Below are 16,855 nucleotides of genomic sequence, written 5' to 3'. Positions count from 1 at the left end.
TTATTTCTAATGGAAGTGATCAAATCAACTGTATAAAATATAGGTCAGTTCAGAGTGTACAGGTGACACAGGTGCTGAATGATGATACCAACAATAGATGGAAACGATCTGAAAAGTAGAGGAGGAAGAGTATGTGTAAGAGGATGATGAGGAGAAAGAGCAAGGGGTGTGGAGACAAGGCTGTCAAGGCTGGATCCGGCACAGGTTTTTCCCTTTGCCTGGCAAGAGACGACATTGCCTGTGATGTGGAAAATGTCCTCAACAATATTCAACAATATTCAACAATATTATTGATCTGACAGTACTGACATTATAGGATGAGAACTGAACTAAGCTAGCCTAGATGATGACATCACTGTTTTCTGCAGAACTGCTTTATAGAGGAAAATAATTACAGTCATTTACATAATAATTGATGGTCTTTACAATGTAAGTGAATCAACACTGAACTGACTTCAGCTGAACAATGACACTATTTTCTTTTAGAGCTGTACAGCCAAAATGAACCCTCTTTGCATTACTGATCATCATGTACCTGTTATCACTGTAAAGCTGCTTTGACTATACTATACTATACTATACTATACTATACCATACCATACCAGACTATACTATACTATACTATACTATACTATACTATACTATACTAGTATCTGTGTAGTATAAATTGCAATTGAAATAAAGGTGACTTGACTTGATTTAGGCCGGACCCAACATGAAGACGTGACGCTGAAGCAGAATGAATCTCTCACTGACTCTGAACTTTGTTTTTTTTGCGTGTGTGTGTGTGTGTGTATACTGTATCATGCTTTTCATTTAGAGTTTTCTTTGACCTTTTATTCATTTGCATTTAGACTGCTGTATGTTTGCAGTATGTAAGTACTGTATATACAGACATTCAATACTATATAATATTGAATATAATACTGTACTTGCAGTACATACAGTATACTTTAAATTCACATTACTTGTGATTTCTATACATTTTATGTAATGGCAAAATGTGTTTACTGTGTTACAATATACTTTTTTTCTGTAACCTCATGTTCTGGATGTTGTGTTTTCCATTTTTTAATGTAGTGTCTAATGAATGATCTGTATGTGTTTATATTTTGCTTAATGTGTGTATGATCTGAAAGCTTTGTTTGATTTTGCCATAAGAGTCAGAGGTTTTGTGAAATTAGTTTGAAGATTGGATTTGTGTTGAATGTTTTGAGAAAATGATTGATGGTTTCAAGAAATGTGTTTTAGCAATTGTGAAATACTGTAATGTCATTAAAAGATGTGTGTGCATGGCATTTGGACTTGAAGCCTATTGGGTTGCTCATTTTGACTGGAGTGTAAGGAGTCAAAAGGAGAAGCAACAGCAAGCCTTTGGAATGCTGACACTGGAAGGGGAATATTTCCAGCCACCATGTCTCTAGGGACATTCCATATTTTCTCCCATGTCATATGCTTTGATGACAAAGAAACAAGACAGGGGACAAGATATGGGACAAGTGAGTCCAGCAATTACACTTTCTTTACAATCCAGGCACCCACATCACTGTGGATGAATGTCTGGTTTTATTTTGTGGGCGCTGTCCCTTCAGACAATACATGCAAAGAAAACCAGCCAAATATGGCATAAAATATGGGCCACAGGTGATGCGCAGTCCAGCTATGCCTGGAATATACAGGTATACATGGGTAAATCCCCTAGAGAAGCACCTGAAAAAATAAGGGCATAGGGGTGTTACTAGACATGGCTGAGGGACTGAAGGTGATACTTGTTTTTTACATTGTGCTCCCTGGATGAGGAACTGCTAAAAAAGAAAATTACCATTTGGGGACAATGAGAAAAAATAAGCTTCCCTCTTGCGATGAAGAACAGGAAGGTAAGATCTTCAGTGTTTTCATTCACTGAAAAAGCCGCCGTCATCTCCTGTTGCCCCAAGAAAGGGAAACATGTCCTGCTAATGAGCATTATGCACAAAGATGCTGTTCTGAGCACCAGAGAAGACAGAAAACCACAAATGGTCCTGGACTACACTGAGACAAAGGGAGGGGTTGATAATTTGGACAAGGTCGCATGACTGCCCGTTGGATCATTATCTAGTCTACATTTAATCAAGGCTGCTAAACTGCCTCTCTGCCACAAATATGGTAGAACCATCACTTCTACCACTAAAGATTGCTTTATAAATAATCTTACTGATCAGTTTCATCACCTTATCATACCAGACAGCTTAGAAGACCTCGATGTTGCAACAGAAACTATTGCCTCTGTCTTTTCCAGCACATTAGACTCAGTTGCTCCTTTGCGTTTAAAAAAGATTAAGGAAATTAATCCAACGCCATGGTACAATGAGCACATTTGGGCCCTAAAAACAGCAGCCAGAAAAATGGAGCGCAGCTGGAAGAAAACAAAACTAGAAGTATTTCACATTTCGTGGAGAGAGAGAAAGATTGAGTACAGAAAGGCCTTAAAAACTGCTAGATCTGCCTATTTTTCAAAACTTTTAGAAGAAAATAAACACAACCCTCATCTTAGTGCTGCATTTGACACTATTGATCACAATATTCTCTTAAATAGACTTGAAAACTATGTTGGCATTAGTGGAATTGCATTGGCATGGTTCAAATCATACTTATCTGACCATTCTCAGTTTGTAGTAGTAAACGATGAGATGTCATATCAATCACAAGTTCAATATGGAGTACCGCAAGGCTCAGTACTAGGACCGTTGCTTTTCAGTCTGTACATGCTACCCTTGGGAGATATCATTAGGAAGCATGGCGTTAGTTTTCATTGTTACGCTGTTGATACTCAGCTCTATATTTCTTCACGCCCTGACAAAACTTACCAATTCACAAAATTAACAGAATGCATAGCTGATATAAAAAACTGGATGACCAGTAATTTCCTACTACTAAATTCAGAAAAAACAGAGATTCTAATTTTTGGACTGAAAACTTCTTCACACAATAACCTAGAATATTGTCTAACACTTGATGGCTGTTCTGTTAAGTCTTCGTCGTCAGCTAGGAACCTGGGTGTGCTCTTTGATACCAATCTTTCATTTGAAGGCCATATTACTAGCATCTTTAAAACCACATTCTTCCATCTTAAAAATATATCTAAACTACGACATATGCTCTCAAAGAAAAATGCAGAGCAGTTAGTTCATGCGTTCATGACCTAGAGGCTAGATTACTGTAACGCTCTACTGGGTGGTTGTTCCTCCCGCTTGATAAATAAATTACAGCTCGTACAAAATGCAGCAGCTAGAGTTCTTACTAGAACTAGGAAGTATGACCATATTAGCCCAGTTCTGTCATCACTGCATTGGCTTCCTGTTAAACATCGTATAGATTTTAAAATCTTGCTAATTACTTACAAAGCACTAAATGGTTTAGCTCCCCAGTACCCAAGTGAGCTCTTAACACTCTGAGGTCTGAAAACGCGCCGGCGCGTTTTGCAGGTTTTTTTTCACATTGCAGCAAAACAGACTTAAAATACTCCGTCATTTTTTGTCATAGAGACATAAGTAATATATCAATTGAAACTATAGAATATCTTCTTTTATTTGTATACACTCAGAGTAAAAACACAATGTTGTGCTTTTTGTAAAATAAAGAAAACTAACATGATGCGTGATTTCTCCTCTCCCTCTGAACGAAGTCCAATCTGATAGTTCTCAGAAAATGAACTGTAACTTAGTGAATACTAATCACAGAAAAATTAAACTTATAAAACGTTAAAAAACCTTCTGTGCTTATGTAATCTGTATGAAAAGAGAGCCATGTCAGAAGTCCGTGATTCAGCTCATTATCTGCTAATGCGGCCACGGCCACAGAGCCAGAGCTATTCAGACGCAAATTCAAGGCAAGGCAAGGCAAGGCAATTTTATTTGTATAGCACATTTCATACACAATGGTAATTCAAAGTGCTTTACATAAAGAAGAAGAATAAAAATAGAACATGAATAGAAATAACAGTGATGATACATAAAAGATATAAAATACATTAAAAATGAAATAAAAACAGGAAAAAAAAAATTAAAGAATAAAAAGATAATATGTATAAAATAGGATGCAAACAGTTCGTACGTAGCACAGTGCTCAATCAACAAATGCATAGATAAAAAGATGTGTTTTGAGTCTGGATTTGAATGTGGCTACTGTAGGAGCACACCTGATCTCTTCTGGAAGCTGGTTCCAGCTGCGGCTGGCATAACAGCTAAAAGCAGACTATCCCTGCTTTGAGTGAACCCTTGGTATTTCTAAGTGAGTTGATCCTGATGATCTGAGTGATCTGTTAGGTTTATATTCTATGAGCATATCTGCAATGTATTGAGGTCCTAGGCCATTGAGTGATTTATAAACAAGTAACAGCACTTTAAAATCAATTCTAAATGCAACTGGAAGCCAGTGTAAGGACCTGAGGACTGGTGTGATGTGTTCATGTTTTCTGGTTCTGCTCAGAATCCTGGCAGCAGCATTCTGTACGAGCTGCAGCTGTCTTATGGTCTTTTTGGGAAGACCAGTGAGGAGCCCATTACAGTAATCCACCCTGCTGGTGATGAAAGCATGAACAAGTTTCTCTAAGTCTTGACTGGAGACAAAGCATCTAATTCTTGCAATATTTTTGAGATGATAATATGCTGATTTAGTTATTGTCTTTACATGGCTACTGAAACTCAGGTCTGACTCCAAAATTACACCAAGATTCCTGACTTGATTTTTAGTTGTTTGACCCCTAGAGTGAAGGTACATGTTCACTTTGAGAACTTCATCTTTGTTTCCAAACACAATGACTTCAGTTTTGTCTTTGTTTAACTGAAGGAAGTTTAGGCACATCCAATTTTTAATTTCATCAATGCATTGGCACAGGGAGTCAATGGGGCTGTAGTCGTTAGGTGAGAGGGCTAGGTAAATCTGGGTGTCATCTGCATAGCTGTGATATGCAATTTGGTTCTTTCTCATTATTTGGCTCAGTGGCAGCATATATAGGTTGAACAGGAGGGGTGCAAGTATTGAACCTTGAGGGACTCCGCATGTCATGGATGTCCACTCAGACTTATGGTCACCGATACTCACATAATAACCTCTCCCTTCTAAGTATGACCTGAACCATTTAAGGACCATCCCAGAAAGCCCAACCCAGTTTTCGAGCCTGTCAAGAAGAATGTTGTGATCGACAGTGTCAAACGCAGCACTGAGGTCGAGTAGAACCAGCACTGATAATTTACCTGAATCTGTGTTTAGGCGAATATCATTTATTATCTTTATGAGCGCTGTCTCTGTGCTGTGATGCTATCGGAAACCAGATTGAAAGTTATCAAAGTATCCATTCAAGCTTAAGAACTTGTTCAGCTGATTGAAAACAACTTTTTCAATGACCTTGCCTATGAAAGGAAGATTTGAGATTGGCCTGTAGTTGCTCAATATGGTGTTATCCAGATTGCTCTTTTTCAGGAGGGGCTTAACAACTGCAGTTTTCAGGGATTTTGGAAAAGTCCCAGAGAGAAGTGAGGCATTTACCACTTCTAGGAGATCTGCTTCTAAACAGTTAAACACTCTTTTGAAAAAAGATGTGGGAAGTGTGTCAAGGGTGCAGGTTGATGTTTTAAGGTGCTGTACTGTTTCTTCCAAAATTTTACCATCAATTGCTTCGAAATCAGACATAATAGCTACTTTCTGAGGTTGTGATCTGATCTGTTTTACCCCAGTGCAGCTCAAGGATGTGCTGATCACCTTTCTGATATTATTAATTTTCTCAGAGAAGAACGAAGCAAACTCACAACATTTGCTGTCTGAGAGCATTTCACTGGGAATCTGACTTGGGGGGTTTGTTAATCTCTCTACTGTAGCAAAAAGAGTGCGGGTGTTGTTTAAGTTTCTGTTTATAATATTTGAGAAGAAGGTCTGTCTAGCTTTGCCTAGTTCCACATTGAAAGCATGAAGGATATCTTTATAGATGTTATAGTGGATTTCAAGTTTTGTCTTTCGCCACATGCGCTCATCTTTTCTGCATTGTCTTTTCAAATTTTGCACTGCTGTTGAGTTTCTCCATGGTGCTTTTTGTTTGCCACTCTTTTTCCTGACTTTCACAGGAGCAATGTTATCAATAACGTTCTGTACTTTTGAGTTAAAAGAATCAAGGAGAAAATCAACAGAGTCTGCAGATATGCTTGGTGTTAAAGATATAGCCTTCATAAACAGTGCACTAGTATTCTCATTTAAGCATCGCTTTTTGACAGAGATAGATCTAGCTTCAACAGTTGGAGAGATCAATATATCAAAGAAAATACAGAAACGATCAGATAACGCTACATCCTTAATGACAATGGATGAAATGTTTAGACCCTTACTAATAATTAAATCTAGAGTGTGTCCACGATTGTGTGTAGGTCCATGTACATGTTGAGTCAGATGAAAAGTATTCAAAACAGTTATGATTTCTTTTGCCATATTAGATTCTGCATTTTCTATGTGGATGTTAAAGTCCCCAGTAATAGCAAAACAGTCAAACTCTGAGGAAATTGCTGATAACAGTTCTGTAAAGTCCTCCACAAAGGCTGGAGAGTATTTTGGAGGCCTGTAGATAACTATAAGTAAAATGCGAGGAGCACCTTTTAATACAATACCCAAGTATTCGAAAGACAAGTAATCACCAAATGACACTTGCTTGCATTGATAGACATCTTTAAATAGAGCAGCAACACCTCCACCTCTCCTAACAGCTCTGCAGACACTCATAAAAGTAAAGTTAGGAGGGGCTGTTTCATTCAGGATTGTTGCACTGCAGCTGTCTTCAAGCCATGTTTCATTTAGAAGCATAAAATCTAGGTTGTTTGTGGTTATTAAGTCATTGACTAGAAGTGATTTATTTTTAAGTGAGCGTATGTTTAGAAGTGCTAACTTAACAGTCTCACTTTCTGTCTCTACAGTAGTCTTAGTTTGACGTGTAATAGGTAGCAGATTAAATGGGTTTGCCAAACGGTTTGAAAAGGCCTTAGGCTTTCTATAACGTAATAAAACAGAAATAGAGAAAGCTACAGGCACACTGGGTTCCCGCTTGTTCTGTAAACATTTGATAAAGTCACTGTTATCATAGCGGGGACCCGACACACATCACTGAGAGCTGTTATCGGTTGTTTTTGATTCACCTAGAACAGATGGAGGAGGGTGAGGGCCCTGGCGTTGTGGCAGGGGCCGAAGAGCTCTCGCAGGAGGAGGGAGAGGGCGAGCTGGGCCCACAGGCTTTGGTGGTTTCGGGCTTGACGCTTTTTTGTTGATATCTGGGGGCTCGCAGCAAAAGAGTGGGAGAGTTTGGTTCCAGCGTACACCAGTTCCTCCATTTTCTCTGAGAAGCACAGAAGAGGGGATGCTGGAGAGAGGGATAACATGTACGGTGAGAGGGGCTGTTGCTCTGGTGTTACCGGAGGCTGTAATATGTTGTCCTGGCTTCCCTGGCTGTTTTCCCGAAAGTCGTCCTTGGGTGCTGAATCTCGGAGCAGTTCTGACACGTCAATGTCTCTCGGTGAGCTCTGTGGGCAGGGCTCAGTCAGGATTGTGTCCGTGAGCAGTGGTTGTTGTGGCTGCGTGGTGTTATCATTGACCTTGTGGGAAGTGTCAACCGCATGTCCATTCAGCTGCTGAAATGAAGTCCTGTGGTCAGTTGTACTCTGTCCAGGTGTGTTTGTGCCATTCAGTTTAAGTGGATTTGCACACACTGCTGAAGGATGATGGAGGCAGAAGTAGATATTGTCCTTTAGCACTCTTGAGCCCAGTTTGTTTGGGTGCAGGCCATCATGAGTGAACAGTAGACTCTGATTCCAGAACAGATTGAAGTTGTTGATGAAATTCAGTCCTTTTAAGTTGCAGGTTTTTTGCAGCCATGTGTTAAGTCCAAGCAACTGTGTAAATCTATTTGTTCCTCTTGCTGGGAGTGGTCCACTGATGAACGACTGAACTTTTAGTCTTTTAAGCATTTCAAAAAGTTCATTGAAATCCCTCTTAAGGAGTTCTGACTGCTCCTTCCGAATATCATTCTTCCCCACATGAATGATTAGTCGATTTGCAGTCTTATATTTCATCAGAATGCTCTTAAGTTCCCTGTTTACATCAGAAACTGTTGCTTGTGGAAGGCAGCATGTAGTTGTATCCCTGCTGCTAATGTTTCTGATAATAGAGTCACCCACTATCAGAGTCCTGGGCTCGGCTGTTCTAGGAGCTGAGTGCCGCTGACTGTTCAACCTTGAGCGGCAGTTAGCATCGTGTTAGCTGCTGGCTGATTTGATCTGTGTCCGATCATGTTTGGGGAAATTCAGAGGCAATACATGCATTCATCGTCTCAATCGTGTATTTATTGTCTTGAAAAGTGTTTATCTGGATGTAAAAGTCATGGTTAGGGAGCTCTAGAAGACATGCAGTTAGTTCCTGTTTTCTTTTCTTCTATTGATGAATTTTAGATGAGTTTTTGTTTTTTTAGCGCCCTCCGGCTGCAGTATGAATTGGAAACTCCATTCATGGAATAGCCTCTTCTTCTTTTAGATGAATTTGTGGACTAAAAATGCACAGAGAGCGCCCTCCGACTTCAAGGATGAATTGAAAACACCAGTGCTCATAGTAATGACGATGAATATTAAATAAATATAACTTCTCTGTATAGAAAATTGACATAAGCATATGAGAATCCAATATTTCTCCAAATGTGCATGCTTTTAAACTAAAAGCCTATATTCAGACTCTTTGCATCACAGAAATACATTATATTTTAAAGTATAATATAAAACCATTACTTTATATTGTAATAATATTTTTCTGTATGTTTCATATATCATGATGAGCTTGAGACATCACAGAAGGTTTTTTTCACAGCCTACCTGACTGAAATGCCTCATTAATATGCAAGTCATTTCAGCTCATTACTATCCAATTCTTTTGTCTTCTCAGGTGAGAATGGCCCATTATTCAGTGGTGATTCACGCCTCCATGCATACTGTGTTTCTTGGCAAAAAGTGTCTTACAAAAACTAAATCAATATATTGTTTTATATGAAGGAGTAGGCAGCATAATTTTTACATAATTTTGAAGCAAAAACTCTAGTTTACAACCTCCAATACCCTAAAGTATTGTGAACACAGATTTACTATACTTTTTTTGGCCTTATTTCAGTGACTTAAGTTTTTTGTTTTTTCAATAACCACGCATAAACATTATTCCTTCAAAAACACAAACATGTACATACATGTTCCTCACATATTATTGTAGCCTAGTTTGTGCTGAATACAGTGTAATGACACTTTTGTCATTAATATGTTTATGAACAACTGAAAAAAGCACAAATGTCAGGGCATGTCAAAACTTCTCCAGGCCCCAAATCAGCCTCAGACTCCAGAGGGTTAAAGCATTATAGTCGTGCACGTCTATTGTGATCTCAGAATTCAGGCCAGCTGATAATACCTAGAATATCAAAATCAACCGCAGGCGGTAGATCCTTCTCCTATTTGGCTTCTAAACTCTGGAACAATCTTCCTAGCATTGTTCGGGATGCAGACACACTCTGTCAGTTTAAATATAGACTAAAAACACATCTCTTTAAGCTGGCATACACATAACACATTATCAATTTATATTTTCAAATCCGTTAAAGGATTATTAGGCTGCATAAATTAGGTCAGCCGGCACCGGAACCGATATTTTTACAATACCTATTTTCCAGTCGAAATGTTCTTATTACACTTGCCACTGTGTATCGGCTTAGATTTGGCTGTACTCGCAGTCCAGCCTCCCTCAGTGTCAGGCCGTGGTTGACAACGTGGTCAACCAGTGTTGCGCGGATCTCATTTGTCAGATTCGGTCCACTTTGAGCACCATCTTGTCTTCCTCTTCCTCTACCTCTACCTCCAGCATGGCCTCCTTCTCTTCCTCTGCTGATTCCTCCTCTGTTGATTCCTCTTCTTCCCCTTCCTCCTCCTTCTTTTCCTCTTCCTCTGTTGATTCCTCCTCTTTTGATTCCTCTTCCTCCCCTTCCTCCTCCTCCTTGTCCTCCTCCTCGTTCTCCTCCTCGTCTTACTCTTTCTCTGACTCTTTCCATTGTGCTTAAGGCCGATGAACTCACCTGCTGCTTTTTATAGTGCTTATACACCTGATTGGTGTGTCTACAATTAAGCAAACAAGTGTTTGCACACCTGATGACTGTGTTGAACCAATTGGTTGGACGGTGCAGTAATTTGACAGTCAGTGCTTTGGTATTGCAAGGAAGTGACTTCATGATAGATTTTTGTGTGTAGTGTATGTTAAGTGTGTTTAGTGTTTTGCAAATCACTGTGTGTAGAGTTTTGCAACAAGTGTGAGGTTGACAATGTGCTTATAGTTGTGCAAATATGGGCTGATGTTTTGCTTCTTGAATGTAAGGTTTTGCTAATAGTGTACTACTTTTAATTTTAGTGTGTAAGCAATTGTAAAAAACTGTAAAAACTGAGGTGCCGCTAGTTGTGGTTTTGTTTTAACGGTTAGCTTTATAACGCTAATAAAAAAATACCTAAGGTTTTTATCATGTGTGGTGCTTTGGTTTTGCGGCTACTTCATCATATTTAGACGCAATCATGTTTAAAGTCTGTTATTCTGGATGTTAACTTGAACGAATTTAGTCTGAGAGTATTTGTTTAGGCCTATTTTTTACAAGCTCTGAGAGAAAGTCCGCGGGAGCGGGCGGGAGTGGACACAAACATTGCGGGCGCGGGCGGGAGTGGAACACGCGGATTGCGGGAACGGGCGGTCCTGGTCAGACATTCAGCGGGAGCGGGCGGGTGCGTGTTAAGGAAATCAGTGTCATTGTTCAGCTGAAGTCAGTTCAGTGTTGATTCACTTACATTGTAAAGACCATCAGTTATTATGTAAATTACTGTAATTATTTTCCTCTATAAAGCAGTTCTGCAGAAAACAGTGATGTCATCATCTAGGCTAGCTTAGTTCAGTTCTCATCCTATAATGTCAGTACTGTCAGATCAATAATATTGTTGAATATTGTTGAATATTGTTGAGGACATTTTCCACATCACAGGCAATGTCGTCTCTTGCCAGGCAAAGGGAAAAACCTGTGCCGGATCCAGCCTTGACAGCCTTGTCTCCACACCCCTTGCTCTTTCTCCTCATCATCCTCTTACACATACTCTTCCTCCTCTACTTTTCAGATTGTTTCCATCTATTGTTGGTATCATCATTCAGCACCTGTGTCACCTGTGTACTCTGAACTAACCTATATTTTATACAGTTGATTTGATCACATCATTAGAAATAAGTCTGAATAATTTTGAGTCATTGTGTTTAAAGGATGACAACTGTGTTGTAGTTGTGTTTAACTTTTGCCACATGTATTTAGCATTTTGCAACACAGTGCAACACAGTGCAAAATGTGTTTTAGTGAGTAAGAATGTGTTTAGAGTTTTGCAAAAAGAGTGGATGAGATTTGCAAACAGTGTCTTAACTACCTGAACTTGTTTAAGGTTTTGCCTACAAAGTGAGTGATTCGACAAATGGGTTTAGGCCACTGAGCATTGGGTTCAGAGAATGGGGTTTAGTGTTTTAGCAATTGTGAAATACTGTAATAACTATTGATTCTTACAATGGAATGAATCAATACTGAATTTACTAAAGATAGCTAATGACACCATTTTCTTAAAGAGTGGCTGTGCAGCCAAAATTATATGCCAGTTATTACTGTAAAGCTGCTTTGACACAATCTGCGTTGTTAAAAGCGCTATATAAATAAGGGTGACTTGACTTGACTAAGTAATTGATCATACCCAGAAAGCACTGCAGCGCAGTAACATTGTCTGGTGGCAGCATTTCTGTAATTGCTTTTGCTTTTGCTGGGTCAGGTTGTAGTGCTTGTGAAAATATTACCGACATAGCTCACCTCACTTAGGCAGAATTTGCATTTTAGAGGGTTCAATATCAAGTTCACTTCATGAGCACAGTCCAACACTTTCCTTAGGTTTGCATCGACTTCCTGCTCACCATTACCTCCCACGGTAATGTCATCGACTATGACTGCGCATAGGTAGCCAGCAAAGATCTGTTCCATAGCGCGCTGAAAGACCTCACTGGCCAAATTACAGTTTTTTACAGACGCTAGGACAGATTTCTCAATACTTAGGTCACTTTTGCAAAACTCTTCACACAGTTCTCCTAACCAACTTTCATCTTGGCAAAGCAGTTCATTTCACATTCAAAATGCACTACAACTACCAAAACACTTTATTCAGGTCTCAAATCAACTCATTCTTCCAGAACACTAGCAAAGGTTGACAGCCGACAAACACACTTTATCACCCACAAACAATGACCTAAAAAACACCAACAACATGTAGCATTATACAATGTTTTCTTGTGTAAAACAAGGACATAACTCTGTTTACAATTCACTGCAATATATGTTACTGGAATGAATCAGACATGATGCAGAATTCATCAATATTTTATGTCTTTTATTTATTTTTATAATTTTTTATAATTCCAAAATACAAGAATTTGTATACACACCATCCACTGATACAGATACAATTTAATTGTTTTTATAGCATTTAATTTTAAGATTTAAAATATATTTTATTAAAATATTACTGTAGGAATGTAGCAAATTTCTGTCTTATTCAGTTTCGTATGATGTTATTGTTTTGAACATAAGTTTAACAGTTTTGAAAACAGTATGTAAGCATGTGCAAATTGGCCTGTACGTACACAGAGTTTTGGCAGTTGTTGTGTCTGAGTGAGAAACGAATTCATGAAATTTGAGAGATGTGATCATTGAATGCATTTTGTGCCAAAGCAATGATAATTGATCCTCAGTTTAGCCCACATAGACTTCTGTTGTGCTCACTGTGTGAAGAGTTTTGCAAAAGTGACCTAAGTATTGAGAAATGTGTCCTAGCGTCTGTAAAAAAATGTAATGCCAAAGGGCATCCTAAGAAATTGGAATCTTCCAAATGGCGTACTGAACGTAGTCAGTAGGGAGGACTTGTGATACAGCGAAATCTGCCAAAAGAAGCTTTTTGTGACAATCACAGAAAATACTGTGGAGTTTGGCATCTGCGCTGCCACTTCTTCCACTGTGTGTTATGGGGTGACGTGGATGTTTTAGGAACTTGTTTAGGTCCCTAGGGTCAATGCACAGTCTTATTTCATCTGAGTTTTTCTTGTGAGTGGCCACCATAGACAACACCCAATCGGTTGGCTCAGATACAGGAGTGATAACGGCCATAGTAACCATTATTTCCAACTCTGCTTTTACCTTGTGTTGCATTGCTGCAGGAATTCTGCATGCTGGATGGGTGACAGGTTGAGCTTCTTTGTCCAGTTTCATGCAGTACATTACGAGAAGCTTTCCTATTTCATCTCGGAAAAGATATTCTGTGTTAATCTGCTGGACAAAACTTAAGTTTTCTTTTACCTGGTGGACTGCATTATTGAGAGAAATGAGGCCCATCCGAAGACAGTCAGACAGTCCAGGCAGTGGCTGTACAGTTTTTTTTTTGCACTACGTAGAACTGTAGAGAGTAGTTCTGGTCACTTAGATTGCGAGATAACATGGTTGAACCAGCAGTTTGGTTTGGACCATATGCAACAAGCTTCACATGGCTTGACACCTGAAGGTTTTCATCTTGCTTTACTTGTGCAAATGTCTGCAGAGACATGATGTTACATGAGGCTCCTGTGTCGATCTTTACTTTCCATTGGTTTGCACTGTGCAAGATATTGCAGTTTTCTTTAACTGGTTTGAGTAATTTTCTGCCAACTCTATTTATAAAGAATGAGTCTTCGCTGCTATTAGAAGCTTTGGCAACATCAATTTGATTGACAGTCTTTTTTAGATTTTGTGTGCGCTGAATTTTCACTGATTTGCAGCATTTTTGGAAGTGGTTCTATTTTTTGCACCTGTGGCATTGCTGGCCATATGCCACTTGTCAAGTTGTGCTTTGGTCCAGCTAACGTTAGTGTTTTAGTGTGCTGGTCAGTCAGTTCATGTATTTGGCATATTTCAATGGCTTTTGTCAAAGTTAGCTCATTGTCATGCAACAGGAGTTTTCTCATTCCATCATTAAGTATCCCACACATGAGTCGATCTCTTATCAATTCTTCCTGTTAATCTCCAAACCTGCAACTCTGTGTTTTGTTTCGTAGGTCGCTTACATATGGTTACAACGGTATCTTTACTATTAGACATGCAGGACTTCAACAGGCATTGTACAATCTTCAACACCATAGCACCAACTCGTGCATGCGTAGAAGCAAGCTTTAGGACCTTAGTCTGCTCAGATTTAAAGCTACAGAATAGAGCCCTGCGCAGGACTGATTTCCTTAACCCGCACCCGCCCGCTCCCGCTGAATGTCTAACCAGGACCGCCCGCTACCGCAACCCGCGTGTTCCACTCCCGTCCGCAGCCGCAATATTTGTGTCCACTCCCGCCCGCTGCCGCAGACTTTCTCTCAGAGCTTGCGAAAATAGGCCTAAACAAATACTCTCAGACTAAATTCGTTCAAGTTAACATCCAGAATAACAGACTTTACACATGATTGCTTTTAAATAAGATGAAGTAGCCACAAAACCAAAGTAGCCTACCACACGTGATAAAAACATTGGGTATTTTTTTTATTAGCGTTATAAAAGAACCGTTAAAACAAAACCACAACCAGCAGCACCTCAGTTTTTCAACACAGGCTACTGCATACACACTCACAGAACGATTAACTAAACAAGCAGTTTAAATAACAGTTTAAATAAATGAGCCAAAGCACAATACGAAATAACTTTAACTTATTAAATAAACACATAGGACTTACAAAGTAGACTAGATATACTTTAAACAAATTAAATACAAAACGAAATAAATGAAATAAATAGAATGCCTTGCTTAACAGGCTATTGCAAAAAAGAAAAAAAATAATACTAATAAATAAATAAAAATAACGTAGCCTACTTAAACAAATGAATTTGATCACTGGGCCTCGCATTGCTTACTCCATATTACTATGAAGGAAAAGTATATTGCTGACTGACTGCGGTCGCAGACTTGTGCGTCTTTCTTCCATGATCTGAATGCCCTCTTTGACGGCGCACTAGATGCGAGAATGCTCAAAATAAAACGTGTGAATTTTAAGAATTGTAAGAAGTGTCTGACTTGTCATGCTTTGCTTTTGTCAAGTAAAGAGCCGCTTTAATTTTCTTCTCAACTTCATTTGTTTACTTCATTTCCATTACACGCCAAATCCCACCATTCCCCGCGGGTCACCCGCAAAGTTTTCAGACTGCCCACTCCCGCCCTCAGCAAAGGTAAAACTGCCCGCTCCCGCGAGATTTGCGTTAGGTCCCGTGGGAGCCCAAACCCAATGCAGCCCTCTACTACAGAACACTACTAAGTTCTACAGAATTTATGCGCATATTGGCATTTCCATCCAGGGTTGAAAATGTGCATAAAAATAGGTGGATGGAAACATAGCTACAGAGTCAGGCACATGCTCTGAACCAGATCTCTCTGCTCCACCCACTCGTTCACAATCACCCGAATTCTAATCAGCAACACCTGCACCAGCTCATCAAGGACTCACTATTTAAGCAAACACTCCTCAGTTCACACTTGTCAAGTTTTTTTTTTTTTTTTTTCCATACTAAGCTAATAACATGACTACCTACCCGTGTTACCTAGCAGTTGTGGTCCTGTCTACAGTCATCTTCAGTCAACTTCAACCATCGTCTGTCTCCAGTCATCCTGTTTGAATCTGCCTACACCTACAAGGACTGTTATTCATTACCAGTTGTTTGAGCTCAGTCACTCACCTGCTTGCATTGCTTGTTTCCTTCTCTTACCTGCCAATAAACATCTTTTGTGGAAGTTACCTTTGTATTGTATTCTTCTGTTTACTGACAATATGTGAGTAAATTACCTTATCTAGATTTATTAAATTTATTAATTACAGGAGCTGTCATTGACTTGGCAGAAACATTTCTGTGAGGATAAGTGTTACGGGATCTTGCAAACCCCTCAGCAAATATGCAGTTGTGTCCCTGTTGGTGTAGCCTTTGATGTCAATCTTAGGTGTTGAGTCATCCTTTATTTTTATTTTAAAGCTTCTGCTTAAATGACAGCTTGGCACATTTAATGGTGCTTAAATATTCAATCTCTCTAACCGCCATAATTAATATAGTTAATGCAGTTCAAACAAATATCACATAATTGATGTCTCTGTGAGAATCGCTTCATATACAAAGTGAGGCTAGCCTCCTCCATGTTTTTTTTCTTCTCAACACTCTAACCGCTGAAACTATCTGGCTATGGATTTGCCTCCCCTCCTTTTCTCTCCCTCAGATTTGGTTTAGCACAGTTTTATGAACAATTGTAATTCCATTGGCAGATTCATCGGAAAGGGCAGCAATGGTTCAGATTTCAGTAATATTTTATGGTGTTACAATCTAATATTTATCAAATATATATATATAATATAAATATATTTCCACTGAAGCTATAATTAGGTGAACTAACTTGTGACAATATAGATATTTTATTTTTTACTTCATTTATGATTAATTGGTTCATTCATTGTGTTCATATCATTGAAGTGCACAGGGAATGTGCTGGAATGTTTAGCTTAAATACACAGTAAATCACTTCAAATTAAGGTTAAATATATTATTAATATAAAGTTGTCACTTATTCCATATACAGGGAACAAGTCAGTCTTTGAAATGAGGAAGAGTCAGAGATCTGTGTGTGTCTGAAAAGCAATCAATCCATGGATCCTCCTCCTAAATTCAGTGATGAAGCAGTGACCTCTGACCCCAGGTGAGACACCATCCAGTACTGGA

General features: G+C 39.0%; 1 protein-coding gene across 1 annotated transcript in view; it reads left to right on the top strand.

Annotated features, from left to right (window-relative positions):
- Positions 1 to 16,855, top strand: part of LOC125271543 (NACHT, LRR and PYD domains-containing protein 12-like) — a 33,669-nt gene that overhangs the window by 1,853 nt on the left and 14,961 nt on the right. The window contains exon 2 of the mRNA XM_048195579.1: positions 16,716 to 16,832. Coding sequence (XP_048051536.1) covers positions 16,783 to 16,832 — 50 coding nt within the window. The 5' untranslated portion in view covers positions 16,716 to 16,782. The remainder of the gene's footprint in view (positions 1 to 16,715; positions 16,833 to 16,855) is intronic.

Source organism: Megalobrama amblycephala, linkage group LG7 (assembly GCF_018812025.1).
Source record: "Megalobrama amblycephala isolate DHTTF-2021 linkage group LG7, ASM1881202v1, whole genome shotgun sequence".
NCBI classification, from domain to species: domain Eukaryota; kingdom Metazoa; phylum Chordata; class Actinopteri; order Cypriniformes; family Xenocyprididae; genus Megalobrama; species Megalobrama amblycephala.
The sequence above is the reverse complement of the archived record's forward strand: the minus strand, read 5'-3'. Positions and strand labels throughout refer to the sequence as shown.